Genomic DNA, 22,131 nt, shown 5'->3' on the forward strand with positions numbered 1-22,131 from the left:
TCCTGAACAGATTTATAATCATTTAATTCTGAATTAGTTTTCTTGCTACCAGTAGAATATTTGTGGGGTTTTTTTCTGTTTCTTGTTTTATTTGTTTTTGAAATAGTCATTAAACTATTATTTACTTGTAGCCTAACAGGACATATTACCTGATGGACCCAAGTGGGAATGCTCATAAATGGTGCAAAAAGATACATGAAGTTTGGCGGCACAGATATCATCAGAATGCTGCTAAATAGTAAAGCTCATCCAAAATGTCCCAGTCTCCCTACTTGCTGCTAGAACTCCATGTGCAGCCGATCAGAGGAATCTTCCCAACCCATCTATGATCCATCTCAAGGGGAAGCATATGTCTGAAATATTTTGTTTTTTTTTAAAAACGACAAACACAAATGGAATTCAGGGTCGCTTTGCTTGCTCTTTGTGCTTCTGTTAAGGCTTCCACATGCATATCGTTGAAGTGAGGATCTTGCTTTTGTGCACTTCAGCTCTATTTCTGCTGCAAACTAATGGATAGACTTTGCATTACCAGCTTCATTTAAGATCAGTTAAAACTGATCTACACGCATACACCCCAGATCATGTACCAGTCCTACACTTTATGGGGCTGGGATTATTTCTGTGACTTTCAGATGATCATTAAACTGTATTTCATCAGGGAGCTTTTAAATGCTTCTGCTGAGGTGTAACCAGCACCTCCTCTCTACTTTCCTTCCCCCCCCCCCCCCCCCTTTTTTTTTTTTTTTTTCTTTTCTAACTGGTATCTGGCATTTGCAGTCAGGTCAGTTGCACCCTTGCATAACTCCTAATATAATTCTGGTTGCAGGATTTCCGTGGTACTTATTATAATTATGTGAGTAAATCAGATGTATGTGTCTGGCAGACAGACACCGATGATACAGGTTGTAAGAAAGTAAAATGCTGAACGTGGCACTGAAATTTCTAAAATTGAAATTTTGGCTTTTGAAGTTCATAAAATTTTAAACAAGGAATTTTAATTTGATGCATTTACAAGTTTAATCAAGGAACAATAAACTTACCAGCATGCTTTTAATTAATACTAACTAAATTAAATTAACCAGTTAGTATAAAATGTTACTATTGAGGTAGTAATTAGACTCTTCAGCTTTTCAGGAGATGAGGGCAAGTAGCTTTCTTTCCAGGGTATGCATGTACTGTGCATTTTAGTGGGGCCAACCTATTTACTTGGGTAGAGAAGGAAGAGTGAAAACTTTGATGTACAATTGATGACTTGATTTGTCTCTTTGTATAATGAGGTGTACAAATATTCTTGTCCTGGTCATTGGCCAAACAACTTGCAGACCTTTTAGCAATTCTGAAAATATTTTAAACCATTTAAATACAATAAGCTTATACACTAATCTGAATAGTTGGAAGTTCAAATGAAAATGTTGAATCAAAGGAGAAAATGTATGGTACTCTAGTCATATCTATAAATGTTTGTTTCATATCGGTCTGCTTCATCCTTTTTCAAATTAAATTGTTGTGGTCAAACATTTCCTGTGACACAGCAAAGACTTTGCTTTGTACATGTTAAAAGTAACTTCTCTAATAGTGTTTTCCATATATCTGTGCTTTTGGGTAACCAGATCCCCTGGAAAGAGCATGCCCATGCTTGGACAAAGACATTCCTCCCTCATGTCTAAAGCAGTATAAATACCACATCTATTCACTCATCATTTTCAGAAATCTCTCATTTTTGCTCCTTTGCCACTTCAATTGTTTTTGTACAAAGTACTTCTCTCCCCACCACCCCCAGTCTCCCTCAAAGGAGGATCACCCTGCTGTTGTGTCAAGCCCATTGGTGGATTCCATTTTTGTGGTTAGTCTGAATGTCCTAGAAGTAACCAAGCAATGCTAGGTTTTCCATATGCACCTAAAGAGGCCTGTTGTGTAACAGTTCAATATATCAGTATTTTCAGATCCTTAAAGGAGAGTCTGATTAAGTTGCTACTTTCCTCCTAATTGTTTTTGAAGAAGTACCAGTGTGTAGTTAGATCCTGTAGAAAAGAATCCATACCAATACTCTACAACAAATTCACTAACATGCATGGTCATATTTTTGCGGGGAGGATGAGGGGGTACAGTGCCTCACAGGCTCCTGGCATAAAGGGAAAAGTAGAGGATATTCCTCCTGTTAAAATCAGATGCTAGTCTGAAAGTAACTTCACCCCTACTCCAAAGGCAAACCACTTGCCACTAAGTTCTTAAAGTAACACAGGACTCCTACAATTATATTAACTCCATAGCCAACATCACAGCCAAGATAATACAGTATTGCTTTTTTTGAGTTTGTGGCAATGGATACCTGTTAGTACCAAACTATCCACGTCACCTGTATGTCAACTATGAGGCAGTGCAGCAGGTTCTGGATTACAAGTCTGTAGCACTGCGCTATAGGCAAGTACTATTCTTGCCTTCTGTAGAAGAGCTTGGTCGTGGTGGAGCTGTACAGCAGCTCAAACATATTTACTGCTGTTACTTTAAGTGTGGCATCTCCAAGCAAAACACAGCTTTGCAAAGTGGTGGCTTGTTACGGAGTTTAGCAATGATTCCACTAATTTGAACAGAGGCTAGAATAGCATCCATAAACTTATTTATTTCCCCTGATTACATGATCCTGTTCTTTCTCTAAACACGTTTTCTGTAACATCAAATAGTTTAGCAACCCCTCTTGTCATTCAGAAATATCTTTTTCTTTCTGCCCACTGTTTGTTTTTTTTTTAAAACTGTCCCTATAACATCTGATCCTGCACACACACTACTTTCACCCAAAGAAGGTCTCTTGTGAAAGAAAGCAAGAATGATTGCAGTCATTGCTGTGTAGATAGTAAATGTGAGAGTCTGCAAAGTTGGGTGTTTGCATTGTGGGGTACTTTGCTCTTTTAAAAATTACAGTATTGCAGTTAGAAACTTCTCCAGGCGGACTCCTGCACTAAGCTCTGTCTCCTCTGCATATTCATGTTCCTCGTTATTAAGCCATGCTCCGCAGGTAGGGTTATGGCCCATGAAAAAAGCTGAGTAGTTTTAGCTATTATTCTCTATCTAGAACAAGTTACAATATTGAGCACTACCTTCTATAGTAGGCAAAACCTCACAAATAACAAAATCGGCTTCCAAAAAATGTTGTTTTCATTCTATTTTTTTTCTCAGATTATTTGGACTCAGTCTAAAACGTAATTCACAAACCTTCACTGAGGAATGGACTTCCTTTTGCAGTGGAAGGGGGCAAAAGCTGAGCCAGAGGCTTGCCGTCCTTAATCTCTGCTTTATTGGAGGAGAGCAAGTCAAGTGAAACTACTTCATCCCCATGTTTCCCCTCCAGTGAAGAGGAGAATAGGCTAGAAAAGGCTGCTCCTTGCCGTTGCACTTGGAGGAGGGGACCAAAACTATTCTGGGCGAGGCTTCCCCCAGTCACTTTTCTGTGACTAGGGGTATGCTAGTGGAAGATTTATACTATGGGAGGATAAGGCAAAGGCTGTCATGTGGAATGGGTAAAGTCCACGTGCATGCTGCTTACGGACATATCAGGAAGTGCTATGTACTATGGTGGAGTGGTTCCTGCATTGGATAAGTATATCTCAGTGTAGGGATGTCCTCGTGGACAAAGCAGTTGAATGCCTTGTGTGGGAGCACACTCAGCCATTCATGAGAATGCATGGAGAAGAGTGCATAGAGTATGCTAAACGGCCTGCTCTAGGGCTGAGAGCAGGCCATTTAGAAGTCTCCATACTGTAATCATATGATCTCCAGAGGGGAGAGTGTAGCTGGCCACTAGCAGCTCATTATTCTTGAAGATATTTGGGGCAAGGAGTGCAGAGCCTACTGATTCATTCACTCTCCTTTCCCAGCTACAATTACCAAGATTTCCAGAAAGATTGTGAGTCAGTGTGGCTGTGATTCAGATTAGGAGACATTTAGTTTGAGATCAGACTCCCAGAAGGGTACTCAACTCTGGTGATGGGCCTGCTTTCCATTGAATGGAATCTGGTTGAAGAAAAGGCAGTGGGATTGGTGCTAGAAAGGATACTTAACCCACTTTCCTTTTTCCTGTGGGACATTGACCCAGTCTTGTCTGCTGTATAGCTTTAAAAATATCAGGGCATGTTCAAGATTTTTTGGCTAGGCTGAGAGTTTGAGGCAAATGGTGATAAAGCAATGCCCTAAGCCCTCTTCTGAGCAGGGTTTATTTTAAGGACAGTTAAGTTATAGCTCACATAAGCATTGTTTTTCTGCTTTAGACGATCTATTGTACCTATCACGAGCAGTGTACCACAACAGTCTTGAGAGGCGCTGTACTAACGAAGTTGGAGTCTCTAAGGCATCTTGAGAACTATGCAGCATTGCTATTGTCCCATAATGCTGTTGAACTGTGTAGCAATTCTGCTAGATACAGCTCCCGAAAACTTCCTGAGGGGTGGGTAAAAGTTTTATATCCATGCTTCAGCTTTTGTGCTGTGATATATGAGGGATGGTAATGTTGGACACTGATGCCTTCTGTATTGGGCACTTTCAAAGGATCCTGTGGACTTAGCCCTCACACACTGAAGAGAAATATTTCTCCTATTCATTTTTGTTGACTTTAGAAACCCAAGTTTAATTATCAGTGATAAAAATCCCCAATTTTAAAATAATACATAAATCTATTGTCTATATGTCTCCTGCAACCTAAAAGACAAACACTGAAAGTGTGTGTGTGAGAGAGAGTGTGTGTGTGTGTGTGTGTGTGTGCAGCTGTGTTTGTATGTATGGGTGAAGTGGGGGGATATTACATGATGCAAATGCTATGAAGAACTATGGCTGGATGGGCAATATTTTATACTCACCCACTTCCAAATTTTGACTATTCATGCTGGACCAAGGAGTCTTTTTGTGAAGGGCCATATACATATTTTGGAGATATAGGTCCTGTTGGCTCAAAAACATTTGCGCCATAAAGAAAGCAGTAGCTTAAATAATGAAGTTCTTTCACCCCAAATCCTGACTGGGAGCTGAGTATTCCAACTGGACCACATAGCTGTAATTCTTTCCATCTGTGATGAGATTCTTTGTTAGTCTGAGTAGTTTCCTGTGGGAATAAGACATTTATTATTAATGTCTTAGCTGGGGAAAGGAGATACATGATTTGCTAAAGCTGGGCTTTGGGGATGCTACACGTAACTCTCTTCCTTGAGCTAGTATTTTAAAAAGAACTGATGTGTACACATGGGTGTGGTATTTATACTACTTGAAGCATTTGGTGAATACTTCAACCATTTTGTCTTTAGGCCAATATTTTACTAATTAAACTATGAATCACTTCTGCAATGCCTCATGGCCCAGAAAATGTCTGTCTATAGATACTTCCTTCAGTCAGCTTGCAGGTAAGTATTTCTCTTTGACCCAGAGCAGTGTATTTTCAGCTAAAATGGGAAATTTATAATCAAACTGGTAAACTGCATTTCCCTATAATGTGTTTGCACTGTCTTGGAAGAAACACAGCTATAAACAGTGAACAATTTAGAAATGGAAAACTTATTTCTTAAACTGGCTGAAGCATGTAAGTCCAGTCTGTTTGAGTGACAGTGAATGGGGATAGTTGCTGATTGAAATTGCTTATGTACTGAATTTGATTGGATATGGCAGTCTCCTAAATTGTGGCAGGACTCTCAACTGCTGTATCTGTCTAACAAAAAAACCAAACTAGGAACTATAATCAATTTTGATAGATGTTAGCTGTCTTTCAGATTGGTGGCAGTCAGTTATAATGTGTGTAATATTCTCTACCTGGTTTGTAGCTGTAACTGTGATGTACAGGAAAAGCAAAAACTAAGAAGCAAACAAAAACAGAAGCAAATAATGCAGTGATATTAGGATAAACATTTTTGTATTTTTATTCTTATAAAGTTATTTGCTGGCTCGCATTGGCCTCTAGTTCAGTCTGTGTTATTTAAATTCTAATATATGAATTATTTGGATTGAATTCATGTTCGGGGCCATGGTGTTGTATGTATTGATGTACAGCCTTGAATGTGAATAATTATTGTAAACTATTTTACACCTTTCTCTGGCTTTATTATATAAATTTTCTATTGGTCGATGATTTAATCATATCTCATAATTTAATGACTGTTTGTTCTCCGCCCGACAGCTCTCTGTGCTGTAGATGTAGCTAGTGACTGGATGATGAATTTTCACTTATGCTCGATAGTCTTGTAATAAAAGCATGTAGGGTCCTAGGCCCTGGGCTCCCGCCTCTTTTTCTGCGCCGCGCGCCTGTCCGAGAGCCGCTAGGAACGGGGGGTAGGCGCAGCCTCCGGCCCCTGCCCGCCGAGCGAGGCCTGGCGCGGCCCCCGCAGCAACCGGCTGAGGGGCCGGGCGAAGGACAAGCGCTCTCCGCGGGTACTTCCGGCGGATGGGGGAACTCCTGCGAAGGGAACAGAAATCCGGAAGGACACTTCCTGTCTCGAGGAGCCGGGGGGAGGGGAGTGTGTGAGCTGGAGGCCAGCTGGCAGCCGCGTGCGTTGGCCGGCCGGGGTCGATGCTCTCCGGGAGAGGGGTGTGGGAACGGTGAGTCTCCAGGACACGCACTTCCAGCTACGGAGTCAGGGGCTGGGAACTCCCTGCCATGAGGATTGGTATCTGCCTGACCACTTCCGGCTGGAAGGGCGTGGGGAGTCGGTATTACGAACGGATACTTCCGGTAGGACGGTGCGCGCGAGGGGGTCGGGGGACCGTTATACGAACTGGACCCTTCCGGCGCTGCAGCGAGGATGGCGGCGGAGAATCACTGCGAGTTCCCGGTTCCTTCCATGGGCGTCCTTGGCCTAGTGGGGACAGGCGGGCCCTGCCGCCGCTGCAGCTCTGGGCCCTCCCCGGGTGGGGTCCCAGGTAAATGGGTCCGGCTGAACGTGGGGGGCACCTGCTTCCTCACTACCCGGCAGACGCTCTGCAGGGACCCCAAGTCCTTCCTCTTCCGCCTCTGCCAAGCCGACCCCGACCTGGACTCGGACAAGGTGAGACCGACAGAGGGACCCCCTGATCTGGGCCAACCCGCGCGGGCCCTGGGGGTCCCAGTCTTCTCGCCACATAAGCTCCGCGTCCAACCGCGTTCGGGTAGGTTAGGCCGGGCCCCTCCCTAGACTAGCCACGGGGGATCGTGGGGCTGGGACCTGCTTTGTGATGGCTTGGTAAGAGTCAGGTTTCTTTTTACTACCAGGGCGAGAGACACCTACGATCCAGTCAGGTAAGAGAGTGGTTCCATATGCCCCCCTTTAGATTGAGAGAATCTCGTATAGTTTAGCAGGAAGTATGAGGTTTCATTTCTTGGGAACAGATATGCATTTATTTTCTTTTTTTTCCTTTTCTTTGGTAGTCTTATTTATGCTAACAGAACATTCAGGGATGTTTGCAGTACCATAATCAGAGGAATCCTTTAAGATTATGTAATATGAATATACTGTTATGAAGCTGTTCAATAGTTGATTGTGGGGTTGGAACAGGCCAATTCCTACAGACTACCCATATAGTTAATTGGGTTAGGTTCTTGTACCACACCCATGACCATTTCTATTGACGTGAATCTCTTAAAAGGAGCACAAGATCTGTATCTATTTGAATTTCTGGGTCACTTTTATTTATTGAGTAAGCTTTTATTTGTCATGGTGCATAGACGTTTTATTTAAATCCTGTCATGTTAATTTTGCATTGTCTTGATCCCATAGTTTACAATTTGTGAATTCTGAAACTGAGCTATGCCATTGCTGTACAAAAGAGTACATTGAATTCAAAAGAGAAAAAAGCATATTAGAGACAAAATCCAAAAGGCTAAGGCACTGAATGAGTAAGCGGGGGGAGGAAAGGGCAATAAGAAGAGGTTCTATAAATATATTAGAAAAAGGAAAGTATGGATCCATTTACTTAATAGGGAAGGCTTTTTTTTTTTTTTGAGGCTTCAGTCTTCACTGAAAATGTTGATTGTGACCAGATGCTTAACACAGTTAATATTCACAATGTGGGAAGGATCTCAGATCAAAATAGGGAAAGAACAAGTTTAAAGAATATTTAGATAAGTTAAATGTATGTAAATCGACAGAGCCGAAGAAATTCACCTTAAAGTACTTAAGAAACTAGCCAATGCAATCTCTGAACTTTTAGCAATTGTCTTTGGGAGCTAATAGAGGAAGGTTGAGGTACCAGAGGGCTGGAGAAGGGCAAACATAGTAGCTATCTTCAAAAAGGGAAAAAACGAAAGCTGGGCAATTATAGACACGTCAGTTTAACTTTGATACCCAGAAAGATACTGGAACAATTTATTAAACAATCAGTTATTCTAACCTAAAGGATAATGAGATGAGTAGTAGCCAACATGGATTTATCAAGAACAAATCATGTCAAACCAAACTTATTTTCTTTGATAAGTTAACTGACTAATGGCTAGAGAGGAAGCAGTAAATGGGATATATACAGTCTTTAGTAAGCATTTGACCCTGTCCCATATGACAGTTTCATAAACAAACTAGGGAAATGAAGTTTAGATGGAAATACACCTCTACCCCGATATAACGCAACACGATATGACACAAATTCGGATATAATGCAGTAAAGCAGTGCTCCAGGGGGAGGGGGAGGCTTCGCGCTCCGGCGGATCAAAGCAGGTTCGATATAACCCGGTTTCACCTATAATGCGGTAAGATTTTTTTGGCTTCCAAGGACAGCGTTCTATTGGGATAGAGGTGTATTATAAGATAGGCTTTGAACCAGTTATGCACCTGTTTCCAAAGAGTAGATATCAATGGCTTGCTGTGAAACTGGGGGATATATGTCTCTCTTGGGTCCACACTGTTCAATATTTTCATTAAAGACTTTGATAGAGTGGCGAGTATGCTTATGAATCTGTTATTGTGATGTTTAAACCATTTCTTTGCCTGAAATGTTGCAAATTAGTAATTTGTGTGTAGTTCATGACAAGATGATAGTGCTGCTAATCAAACTATTATGTAAGAGCACAGGCTATCAGATCTCGGTGTGTTAATCTCTAATAACACACGTGTTATCTCATTGCTGTGTACTTTGGTTCCACTCACCACTCCTGGGGGAGTTCTGCGCCACTCTGTGCATGTATAATTAATGAGCAGTGCATATTTTTAATTTTTTTGCGTAGAAAAAAAGCTTCTGTCGGAAAGTTGCTTCAGTCCTGCCGTTTGCCCACCAGAGGGCACTATGGCGCTAGAACAGAGCAGCAGCAGCAGCTCCTGGCCAGCTAGGGAAGAGAAAGAACCTGCCTTCTTCACGGCAACTGTTAGGCCAGGTCGGGAGACAGACAGACTGTGGTGCTGCTGGGGGCTCAGATGGCGCTCATAAGGGCTAGTGGGGGAGGACAGACTGGGGCAGAGGCTGAATGGGAGTGGAGGCCCAGGGCCACATGGGGACGGGAGAGGGGGTGCTTGACTGAATGGGAAAGACTAGGGGTCGGCCAGGGTCTGCATGGAGGAAGCTCCCTAACAATCCTTCCCCCCCACACACACCCTCTGCCCCCTAAAAAAAAATCTGTTCCACACTTTTCCCATCCATACCAACACCCTCCAAGTTCACACCCAGGCTCTTTCCCAGCAATTACTTCCCTCTCCCTCAGCTCTTTAGTTACCCCTGACTCCCGCAAGCCTTTGCATTACTTCGGACGGGAGTGGGAAATACAGTTCTGTATTTTACTTTAAATGAATTATTACTTAGAATTCTGTATTAATATGCCTAGTAAGGAATCTATTTGTCAAAAAACATTTCCTGAATCTTTTTTCTTGTCTGTATTGTTACAGACATACTTACTGACAGGTATTTTGAAATAAATGACCAAAAATAATTGAAAGTGGTGTGATTATATTGTGTTATTTTGACAAATAAAATAGGCAGAATTTTGCAGAATTTGAAAATATTGTGCACAGATTTGTTTGTTGCAGAATTTTTATTTTTTTGGCACAGAATTCTCTCAGGAGTAACTCACTAGTTAAAGAAGGTTGAAGTCAGGCTGAAATTGAAGATGAGAATGTAGGTCTGAGAGGCCTTTTACAATTTGACAGTGACTGGGCAGTTTGTAAAATGAATGTAAAATAGACAACTAGTTATCTTGTACTTAGCATTACATTGTACACTCAAATATGACATTTATTTCTAAAGATCAGAAAGATTTTGAGTATTTTGTACATATATAAGGGATGAACATTTTTAGTAAAGGACAGGAAATATGGGAGAAATTACAGTAGTTATGAAAATCCAGCTTTGAGAAGATCCTGCTCTTGGGATATGCTTGTAGATAGCACCACAGCCCAGAAATCTATGGAAAATTACTATAAATCTCTACAAATCTGTAAGTATTTACATGGGGAACAAATATTTAGTAATGGGCTTTTCAATCTAGCAGACAAAGGTATAGGATAATCCAGTAGCTGGAACTTGAAGCTAGAAAAATTCAGATGGGAAATAAGGTAAATTTTTAATGGTGAGAGTAATTACTGAAACAGTTTACCAAGGGTCACAGTGGATTCTCCATCACTGGCAATTTTTAAATCAAGATTGGGTATTTTGTAAAAGTTCTTCTCTAGGAATTATTTTGGGGAAATTCTATGGCTTGTGTCATACAGGAGGTCAGACTAGATAATCACAGTGATCCCTTCTTACTTTGGAATCTGTGATTGTGTGGGTGGGGGTGGATTTCATCTTACTTTGGAACAGTTTGAGTGTGTGTCAGGAGGATGGGCCCATGTACCTTCACAACAGTGAGGCAGCACATCTTCTGATTTATCTGCTTCTAACTGGTCAGAAATTTCTTTTCTGTACTAGCAATGGAGTGATTTTGAGAGCAAATAGTTTTTTATACAGTGATAGTTAAAATTAGTATTTTACATAAATACGTTTTTATGCAGTGAAGAGTTGGTTACGTGGGCTGATATTTAACCAATTGATATGCAAGTAGTTAGACAGCCATTATTACCATTTTATTAAACTTAGTTGTGTTTGTTTTTGGTCTACCGATGCATAAACAGGCCATATTCTTTCCAGACAAGGAGGACTCTATTTTTCTCTCTCCATGTCCGGATCCATCTCCCGGTCAGCTGAACCCAAGACCAATATGATCCGATTCCCCCCCCCCCCACACACACACACCCATGCTGAGGATCCCTTTGGAGCAAAGAATTCCCATCTAAATGCTACAGAGTTGTGACCTGAGGGCCCTTCTGAGCCTACTGCTCCTAAAACTATGCCTTTCTTTGTTCCCCTTCAACACAGATTACTTTGGTATAACCCTTTTTGTCAGGGTTTAAAGCTCCACCTTCTTTGCATTCTTAATGGGAACCATTCATATCTACTTTGTCCTTTCAGCGCCTGTCTATAGCTAACTAACCTTCCTGGGTAACACAGCCCTGGAGTCTGCAATCTAAGGCCTTGGCTACACTTGCAGATGTACAGCGCTGTGAGTTAAACCTGACTTCGTGCAGCTGAGTAGGTAGAGCGCTGCAGTCTGTCCACACTGACAGCTGCCCAGCGCACTATCGTGGCCACATTTGCGGCAATTGCAGCGCTATTGGGAGCGGTGCATTATGGGCAGCTATCCCACAGAGCACCTTTTCCTATTCTGGCGCCGTGGGTTGTGGGAAGGGCGCGTGGGTGCGGGAGATTCTGGGTCCTGTCCCAATGCCCTGTGATGCATCGCTTCGCATCCCAGAAATCCCTTTGTTTCAGTCCACCTTTGGCGCCATCTTTCAACGGTTTCTGTGCAGCACGATCTGTCTGCGGGAAATGGAGTCCGAACTGCTGAGGCGTATGCTGACGAGTCTTGCCAACATGTCACGTTTGGCTATCGAACTATTCCTTAAGATCCAAAGTGAGAGTGAGGGTGAGGATTCTGACAATGCTATCGAGACGCGTAACGCGTACAACACGAAATTGCTTGTGGCATTCACGGACATGCTTAGCAAAGTGGAACGCCGCTTTTGGGTTCGGGAAACAAGCACCGAGAGGTGGGATCACATCGTCACGGAAGTCTGGGATAACGAGCAGTGGCTGCAGAACTTTCGGATGAGAAAAGCGACTTTCATGGGACTGTGTGAGGAGCTTACCCCCACCCTGCGGCGCAAGGACACGAGATTGAGAGCTGCCCTGCCAGTGGAGAAGCAGGTGGCTATTGCAATCTGGAAGCTGGCAACTCCAGACAGCTCCAGGTCAGTCGCAAACCAGTTTGGAGTGGGAAAGTCGACCGTTGGAATCGTGTTGATGCAAGTTTGCAAGGCCATTAATCACATCCTACTTAGAAGAACCGTGACTCTGGGTAACGTGCAGGAAATAGTGGATGGCTTTGCACAAATGGGGTTCCCTAACTGTGGAGGAGTGATAGATGGAACGCACATTCCTATTCTGGCACCACCCCACCTAGGATCCGAGTACGTTAATCAGAAGGGGTATTTCTCTATGGTTCTCCAGGCGCTTGTGGATCACCGAGGGCGTTTCATTGACATTAACACAGGCTGGCCTGGAAAGGTGCATGACGCACGCATCTTTCGGAACACTTGGCTGTTCAGGAAGATGCAGGCCGGGACTTTTTTCCCAGAGCGGAAGATCACGGTAGGGGAAGTTGAAATACCCATTGTGATCCTTGGAGATCCCACTTACCCGTTAGTGCCGTGGCTCATGAAACCCTACACAGGGAGCCTTGACAGCAGCAAGGAACGGTTCAACTATAGGCTGAGCCGGTGCCGAATGACTGTGGAGTGTGCCTTTGGCCGTTTAAAGGCCCGCTGGCGATCTCTGTACGGGAAGCTGAACTTGGCTGAAAGCAGCATCCCTGCGGTTATATCCGGGTGCTCTGCCCTCCATAATATTTGTGAAGGGAGGGGTGAAAGCTTCACTCAGGCATGGACCTCCGAGGTTCAACACCTGGAGGCTGAATTTGCACAGCCAGAGAGCAGGGCTATTACAGGGTCCCAGCGCGGGGACCCTGAACTATTCCGCATCTAGGAATGCATGCCTAACCCTCCTCTCCCAAAGAGCCCGCACCGAAAAATTCCTTCCCGAAAGAAAAAAAAGTTGATTCCGAATTCTCAGGTAATTAAGAGCATGTTCCTGTGGAAGAGGCTATAGGCTACAATCCAAACAACTCTTCTTCCCTAGAGGGTGTGGTAACACATATCATTGGTGTCATCATGGAAAGGCTAAATCCTCCCCAGACTTGCTCACCAGAGTTGTGAATGCACTTGGTTTGATGCTTCCAGATGTCAAGAAAAGACTTGTAGATTAGTTGGCATCTTGGAACTGAATTTACTGGTCAGATAGGCTGCAGTCATGAAGGCTTTGTGGACATTGGACAAGGATTTACAAGTAGCACTAGTCTCAATCCTGACAGCTTGTTGGAAGGCAGATGGATTACACTAAGTCTCTCCTGAAGGGCTTGCTTTTCTTTTCTGAAACAAATGAAAAATTGGAGGTTGGAAAATTGCATAAAACGACCCCAAGTAATAGATGGGTCAGAGTGAAAAACCACCCTGGCAAGATGGCTCCTCTGCACCAGATGTCAGATTCCTCTGTCACCTCTGCTGGCTCTATATGACACTAGTGAACCCCTATTTTACTAACTAATTGTAGACACTGGAGTTCATAAAATAAAAAGTTCATGAAATTGAACATTTTCAAAATTACAGGAGGTTGAATGCATAAGTTTCAGTATGGTGTCCTGCGTCGCTTTGTTCTTTTTCAGACTACTGCAAATTTATTTCCAGTGCATTGAAGATATTGGATGAGAAAGAAAGGTCAATTTTTTCTTCATCTTCACTTTTGTTATGTGATTTTTCCCCAACCCCTGATGGAGAAAATCTGTATAACTGGTTGTTTGTAAGACTGGTGTCCATCATATCGAGGTTGTACTGTAATATTCTGACAAGATCCCCTTTTATTGCACCATCGTCCTGAGGAGCTTAAGGAAGTGGGTGGAAGACTTGATGCCTGATTTATAAAAAGTAGAGGCATTCATTAAAAGCTGCTTGTGATGCCTCAGGCACACAGCCACTTGGGGATAGTAGTGACTACAGACCAACAGATGAGCTGGCTGTCTAAAGTGTTCTGGTTTGTCCATAAAAGGTGCAAGATAACCCATTTGAAGTGGCCTAGATTTCTTTAGTGTCTCCACAGATGACACTGGAGAAATTAAAGAATTCCAAGCCAAGGTTGAGATCCCAGGCCCGTTATTGACAGCCCTTCAAAAGAAAAGCACCATTCAAATACTAGAAGTTGTCTCAGCCTTCTTATTTCAGTGGGCAGACATCCAGATCCTGTAGGCAGAAGCACAGATCATCATCTATGACCTCATGGCCCTCTTCCTTTTCCAAACAGAATGTTTAAAGGTGCACTTGATCCCTGAACCAATTATTGTGGATATGTTTTTCTCAACTCCCATTTCCTTATTTGGAGACCACTGTTTCTTTGAGGTGATGTGAAGTTGATAATTCCTCCAGTACGGTATCAGTCCATACCCCCAAACCATCAACTTCCCTGTCCATCTCACAGCAACAGCAAAAGGATGAAAACACCTTTTACGTTTTGGTTCAATAGAATAGGGGTCTCAATATGTTGGGATCAAGTATCAGGGGGGTAGCCATGTTAGTCTGGATCTGTAAAAAGCAACAAAGAGTCCTGTGGCACCTTATAGACTAACAGACGTATTGGAGCATAAGCTTTCGTGGGTGAATACCCACTTCGTCAGATGCATGTGGTGGAAATTTCCAGAGGCAGGTATAAATATGCAGACCAGAATCAGTCTGGAGATAACGAGGTCAGTTCAATCAGGGAGGATGAGGCCCTCTTCTAGCAGTTGAGGTGTGAAAACCAAGGGAGGAGAAACTGCTTTTGTAGTTGACTAGCCATTCACAGTCTTTGTTTAATCCTGAGCTGATGGTGTCAAATTTGCAAATGAACTGAGGTTCAGCAGTTTCTCTTTGAAATCTGGTCCTGAAGTTTTTTTGCTGCAGGATGGCTACCTTTATATCTGCTATTGTGTGTCCAGGGAGGTTGAAGTGTTCTCCTACAGGTTTTTGTATATTGCAATTCCTAAATTCTGACTTGTGTCCATTAATCCTTTTATGTAGGGATTATCCAGTTTGGCCGATGTACATAGCAGAGGGGCATTGCTGGCACAGGATGGTGGATGTGCAGGTGAATGAACTGGTGATGATGTGGCTGATCAGGTTAGGGCCTGTGATGGTGTTGCTGGTGTAGATATGTGGGCAGAGTTGGCATCAAGGTTTGTTGCATGGATTGGTTCCTGAGTTAGAGTTGTTATGGTGCGGTGTGTGGTTGTTGGTGAGAATATGCTTAAGGTTGGCGGGTTGTCTGTGGGCGAGGACTGGCCTGCCTCCCAAGGTCTGTGAAAGCGAGGGGTTGTTGTCCAGGATGGGTTATAGATCACAGATGATGTGTTGGAGAGGTTTTAGTTGAGGACTGTAGGTGATGGCCAGTGGAGTTCTGTTGGCAACTCTTTGTTGCTTAATATGTTGGGATTTGATTCCCATTTATTTTTTATCCCAGAGATGACAAGGGTTTTTACCCCCTTTCTTGACTTGAGAGCATTCAGCATATTTATCCATGAGTTCATGTTCAGCTTGAGGACCTTAGCCCCAGTAACTGCATTTTTAAAGCCATGGGGTTGGTTTGTATCGCTAAACTTCCGTTTTTACTCTCATATATCCATCAGGCCAGCCTGCAGGAAGAATCTTTGCTTCTCTGTCAGAGGATCAGCAGCAGCACAAAGTTCTACTAATTGGCTTTTCTACCGCATACTGTGCCCAGGGCATTTATCAAGTGCAGCTCACTTGAGAGAATAGGGAAAATGCAAATGTTGTCAGGGTGCAGTCCTCTCCCTAATCCAATCCTTAGGTCTAAGGATAAACCAAGATCCACTTTCACTCCATTTGCTGTTTGGGGGAGTGGCTATTTGTAATGTGGTAACCACTGTGGAGCACCAGTGTGCTAGGTGCCATACAAACACACATGAGGACACGGTTCCTTTCCTGAGGAGCGATAAGATCCCAGTTATATAGGGTAGCTGTTGTACAACTTCAAAAATACTGAGTGCTAGCAATTCCCAGGGAGGTCATTGACTTCAAAAGGAACTGCTGGGTAACCAGGCCACTCGTTTAGCCCCCTTAATAGAAAATCTTCACATAACAGCTACAGTCATAAAGTTGCAAAGTAACTTTGTTGCATTAAGCTTTTTATTATAATTAATAATTGATATCTTTTGGCACTAGTACAGTACAGTCAGGATCAGAACTCCATTGTGCTGGGCAGTGTATTAACTCACAGGGAGAAATAGGGAAGGTTAAGAGGTGACTTGATCATAGTCTAAAAATATCTACATGAGGAACAAATATTTAGAAATGAACACAATCCAATGGCTGAAAGCTGAAGCTAGGCAAATTCGGTCTGGAAATGAGGCATACATTTTTGATAGTGAGGGTAATTAACCATTGGAACAATTTATCAAGGGTTATGGTGGATTATCCATCACTGACAGTTTTTAAATCAACACTATATATTTTCTTAAAAGATATGCTCTAATTCAGGCAGGAATAACTCAGGGAAGTCTTCTGGCCTGTGTTACACTGGAGGACAGACTAGACTATCACAATTATCCCTTCTGGCTTTTTAGTTTATGAAGAGTGACTATCATAAATTTTAATCATTATTTAAATCAGCAAGCAGAAAACCTTTGTTAAATCACTGATTTTAAACATGTTCTGCGTTTGTACCTTTTAGTTATTTTCCTAAAGAAAAGTTGAGCCTCATAACCATTAAAACAAGCTGATTTGAAGTAAATATAGCCTTTATGCTGAATTTGGTGCTTCTTTTTGCAATCCAGGAGGATACAATATATTTATACACATACATTTAAGCACTTACATAGTTTAACTTAAATTTATTCAGATTCTTAGTTTTTATAGCTACACTTCTTAATTTAATTTAAATGATTTTAATAGACTAGAATTAGGCCTTAAAATAAATTTGATATTGACCATCTAATTTTAAATAGGTTTGCTTTTAACAAATCTGTATTCACATTAAATTCAACAATTAAAAAAAAATCATAAGTTTTTTGATCCATCCTGAGTGAGGATGACAACAGTTGGAACAAACTTTGTAGATCTGAAACCTGAGGATTATAGATGCTATAAAAATCACGGTTGACGTACATAGGCCTACAAACAGTAAGTCTTGCTGTATTGTACTAGTTGAATTAAAATGAACTTTACATGTTATTTTAATCCCTTCACTTTTGCTATTCGTTTAACTCCTCTCCTGTCTATTCTTGCCAAACTGTCCCCAAGGAGATTTGTCCCTCTTCTACTGAGGTGGAGACCATCCAAGCTATACAGCCCCCTCTCCCCATAGACGATGAACCAATGTTCCACAAAACTGAAGCCCTCCAAACTCATGAGGTTTTTAATTCTATATAATTGTTGGTGTGCTTATTATCTGTATGTATGTCTAATCACTAAACTCTTGGTCTCGATGATGTATTATGGCAATGAGTTCCAAAGACTGTGCATTGTGTAAGTTGTTTTTTTTTTTTTAAAGTGCTCCCTCTTATCATTTTAAAACTTTCTCCCTGATGGTTTTGTGCCCCCCCCCCCCTTGTATTGAGTGAGAGTGAATACTTACCTGCTCTACCGTCTATACACCATCTATAATACATACCATGATCATGTCCTATTTTAGTCAACTTAATTTTTATTGGACATGTTTATAGCTTGCTGTTACTCATGCATCAGATGTATATGGATAAGTTTTATCTAAATACATACCGGTTTGTTAACCTCACCATGCTGCTTAAAGCATTGGAGCTATCTGCTGTCTTGGGAAAGCAACACCGCATTGATCACATGGATTCATATTTGGGATGCTATATTTTAAAATGGAAACTTAAATTCTGGAAGTATTGATTCAGCCCTCCGTAGTCCTCTGACTGAGAATAAGAACATAAGAACGGCCATACTGGGCCAGATCAAAGGTCCACCTAGCCCAGTATCCTGTCTTCTGACAGTGGCCAATGCCAGATGCCCCAGGGGGAATGAACAGAACAGGGAATCATCAAGTGATGCATCCTTTGCCGCCTATTCCCAGCTTCTGGCAAACAGAGGCTAGGGACACCATCACTGCCCATCTTGGCTAATAACCATTGCTGGACCTATCCTCCATGAACTTATCTAGTTCTTTTTTGAACCCTGTTATAGTCAATGTTTCCTAATGTCTCTGCAAGTGAAATTCTCAAGCTTTGTTTGCTATCCCACAGAACACTACAGGCCATACTGTAAAAATTTAATCAAAACATTAATTATAGGCTGGTGACGTGACCCTCATGTGACTACATGGATCATAGGCCACATCTTTCAGATTGCTCTCTGAATGTAGTTCACAAGCAACCTTTCCTCAGTCTACCCCATGTACCTGAAAAAGGCTGGAAGGAGGGGTTTTAGGTATATCGTCCTACAACAAAAGATTAAAGTGCTCTATTGTAAATTATATATGCAGTTGAAGGCCTGGAGGGAGGGGGGAGGTTGTTTTTCATTCCCACACTACTCCGGGGGGAATGCTGCACCAAAAAATTAAAAATTCTCCCACTCAGTCAGGCACATCTGTCCCTGTCCCCTTTTGTCCCTGCATCCCCCTCACGTTCAGCCCCTGGCTCAAAGCTGTCAGCTCCTTTGCCCCTACCCAAGTCTGTCCCCCCGGCACTAGTCCTGAACCCTAGTCTATGTGACCTCCCCCCAGCAACCGCGTGTGCCCTGCTTTGTCCGTCCTTTTATCCTGTGCCTCCTCACCTGGCCTCTACCCTCTTCCTCTCTCTAATTGGCTGCTCCTAGTCGGGGAGGGATAGCTCAGTGGTTTGAGCATTGGCCTGCTAAACCCAGGGTTGTGAGTTCAATCCTTGAGGGGGCCACTTAGGGATCTGGGGAAAAATCAGTACTTGGTCCTCCTAGTGAAGGCAGGGGGCTTGACTCGATGATCTTTCAAGGTCCCTTCCAGTTCTAGGAAATAGGATATCTCCATTTATTAAATTATTAAAGCTGTAATTGCAGTACCTCCAGCATAATATATTGGGGGGGGAGTCTACAGGAGACATGACTTCTGCGCTTGCGCAGTGGCGCAGAATTCCCCCAGGAGTACTACTAGTAGGGTTCTCTCTGCGGTTAAGTTTGAACAAAGGAAATGAGTTCATGTTGGTGTTGGTACCATTTCTAGCCTTTGTTCTGTTTCTTTGAGCTACTAGGGCAACATTCTGGCTTTCAAGCATTGCTTTTTAACCTCCACTCCTATTTTATTTTAACTTTGAAAAGTTGGAGTGTTTTATACCTACAGTGATCTTATGTTTGTCAGTGTGAACTTTTAACTCTGATTTTAATTCTTTTTGTCTCTCAGTGGGGGAGGAACCAGTGAGATTAAAGGGATTGTCTTGACCGTGACAAGTTCCTAATGCAGCGTTTCTCAAATGTGGCCATCAGGGGCTTTTTGTGTGGCCACAGTCTTCTGGGTGGTGAGGCGGGGCAAAGCAGTGGCCCCTCCCCCAGGGCTGCCAGCAGGGGTTGGGCCCTGTCCCCCTCTGGAGCCACAAACACTGGAGGAGCAGGCAGGCGGTGGAGCTTGGGCTTCAGCCCTGCGGTGGCGGGCAGCTGGCACCAGCTGTATGGCAGCAGGCTTTAAACCCTGACCCCAGGCTCACCCCCACCCCACCTGCTGCCTCCTCCTGTATTTGTTAATATCACTTTTCACTGCCTCCCTGCTAGCTAGCAAGTCTGTTTCTGTGAAAAGTGATATTAACAAAATACAAATATCACTTTTCACAGAAACAGACTTACTAACTATCAAGGCTTAAACAAATAAGCAACCAAAAAAAAGCAAAAGAAACAACAACAAAAAGGGACAAGAACATGCAAAACACTTTATTTGTTTGAATTCTGTTTAGGTCCAGTGAAGAACAGAGAAAACTACATTTTTATTATTGAGTCTGTGGAAAAAAAACAACATAAATAAATTACAATGATATGGACATATGTATGTGCATATTTATTTGTTTTTCCTTAAGTAATTGAGTATTTTAGGAAAAATTGTCACAGCAGCCACCAGCACTAGTTGGTGGCTACACTCTGAGGCCACCAAAACATTTCTTGTGAGAACCCCTGCTTTAATGTAACGTAACTGGTTAACTGTAGATATAACTGAGCACACCAGTCTATTGGACATTTAATCCACTGAGTTTTCTTGGCTGCTCTTTTTTTTTTAAACAGGATGAAACAGGAGCCTATTTAATAGACAGAGACCCGACCTACTTTGGGCCAGTACTGAACTATCTCCGACATGGAAAACTCGTTATTAACAAGGACCTAGCTGAGGAAGGTAGGACTTAAACCTAATCCCTTGTTTACTTTCCTCTTTCTCAATATTGTAATTGCTGTGAAAACCACAAAAGAGAAGTGGTCTTGCCTGTAGAAGGAAGGTTTTATTAAATCAATTTCCATTTTCATCCTTTGAGTTACATTGCAGACAAATCTCTACAGCATTGTACCCTGCCTCAGACAAAACTTAGTAGCTTAAGGTTGGTTAGAGCTGTCCACAGACCTGTGTTTGATTCTTGACCTTGCACTATGAACTGGAAACACTGTTAGGAGGCGCACATTCAGTCTTGGTAGTTAGGTGCCTTGTATCATTTAACAGTGACAGCCCTACCTCTTTCCTACTGTACTGATGGTCTTGGAAGAAAGACCCTTCCAGTATTCTTAAGGATAGCTATGAAATGAGGTGTTGAAGATGTAAAGCAAGAAAAAAACAGTGAGGGCTGGGATCTTCTGAGATGCGGACTACACCAGTTAGGGGACACTCTTTTTCTGAATCCACTCCTTCGTGGGCCCTGATTCATATCCATGTGATGGGGTGCAACCTGGACTGTGGCACTGCTGTGCCCTCTGTCCCCACAACTTGGGATATCACATTCTCATTGTGATGCTGTGTCAAATCATACAGCTCTGACTGGCACTGCAATTAACAGACACCCACAGGCAGGGTCACTCCCAAGTGTGTTACATGAATGATCTCCCAGCCACTAATGTACCATCAATACAGAGGCTCCAGTCAATTCTCCCAAGTCTTGCACATCAGAACTGTATGGTCTTGGACCTGTCAGAAATAGTAACAGAAGTTAGAAAAAGTATATCATCTGTCTGTCCCCAAGAGGGGGCCACTGCAGAATTGTTCTGTCTCCCTTCTAGGAATTTGTCCCAGTCTAGTGTTAAGTATCCTAAGCAATGAGATTCCCATCACCTCCTTTGAAAGCTATTCTACTTTTCATCCCGTTACTTTTAATTACCTGATGATAGTATTTGCACTTGCCAGAAATTAAGTCCTTCACCAACAGGAGCAATTCTAGGCTACCCTGTGAATTTTCTGGTGTCATCCAGGTTAACCATTTGTGCATGCATTGATTGAATCTTATGTTATTGAAACTAAATTGAGAGGAGATGGAAGGACTAAGAGATGATACAAAAGGAAACTAGAGAGGTTAGGAACATGAGTAGGAAATAACCAAATTTAAACTTGGGAAAATATTGTGAAACACACATGCTCAATATGAGGCAGAAAGCAGAGAATGCTGAAAGTGAGAATGGTCAGCACTCTGTACGTGAGACTGCAGTGTGGTGTTGGCAGCCAAGAAAAACGGCCTCTGTGAGCAACTTTGGGGCATAAGACAATCTCTAACTAATGGCAGTTAGGAAGAAGCTTTCCCTGTGGCCTGGTTATTCCATAGCTGCCTTCTGCAGAATTTTTTTGGACCTTTCTCTGAAGCAACTGGGACTGTTCACAGACTGGATTTAGATGAACCCTGGTCTGATCTGGAATGACATTTATTGTGTTTCTGTGTTTAAGGGATACTCTATTAGAAACTCAACTTTTTTTATTGGGACATTTCTAAAAGTTTCAGAGTAGCAGCCGTGTTAGTCTGTATCCGCAAAAAGAAGAACAGGAGTACTTGTGGCACCTTAGAGACTAACAAATTTATTAGAGCATTTCTAAAAGTGTGTGTGTCGCTTTAAAAACACT

General features: G+C 42.5%; 1 protein-coding gene across 6 annotated transcripts in view; it reads left to right on the forward strand.

Annotated features, from left to right (window-relative positions):
- Nucleotides 1–22,131, forward strand: part of LOC128844166 (3-phosphoinositide-dependent protein kinase 1) — a 136,146-nt gene that overhangs the window by 82,085 nt on the left and 31,930 nt on the right. For 4 of the 6 annotated variants that reach the window (XM_054041631.1, XM_054041632.1, XM_054041630.1 and 1 more), the window contains exon 14: nucleotides 132–6,240. In XM_054041631.1, the coding sequence (XP_053897606.1) occupies nucleotides 132–239 (108 nt within the window). In that variant the 3' untranslated portion in view covers nucleotides 240–6,240. Of the gene's footprint in view, nucleotides 1–131; nucleotides 6,241–6,772; nucleotides 7,017–20,324; nucleotides 20,434–22,131 lie in introns of those variants that run through there. The other 2 variants (XM_054041635.1, XM_054041636.1) reach the window with 2 other exon arrangements.

This window comes from Malaclemys terrapin, chromosome 10 (assembly GCF_027887155.1).
Source record: "Malaclemys terrapin pileata isolate rMalTer1 chromosome 10, rMalTer1.hap1, whole genome shotgun sequence".
Classification (NCBI taxonomy): Eukaryota; Metazoa; Chordata; order Testudines; family Emydidae; genus Malaclemys; species Malaclemys terrapin.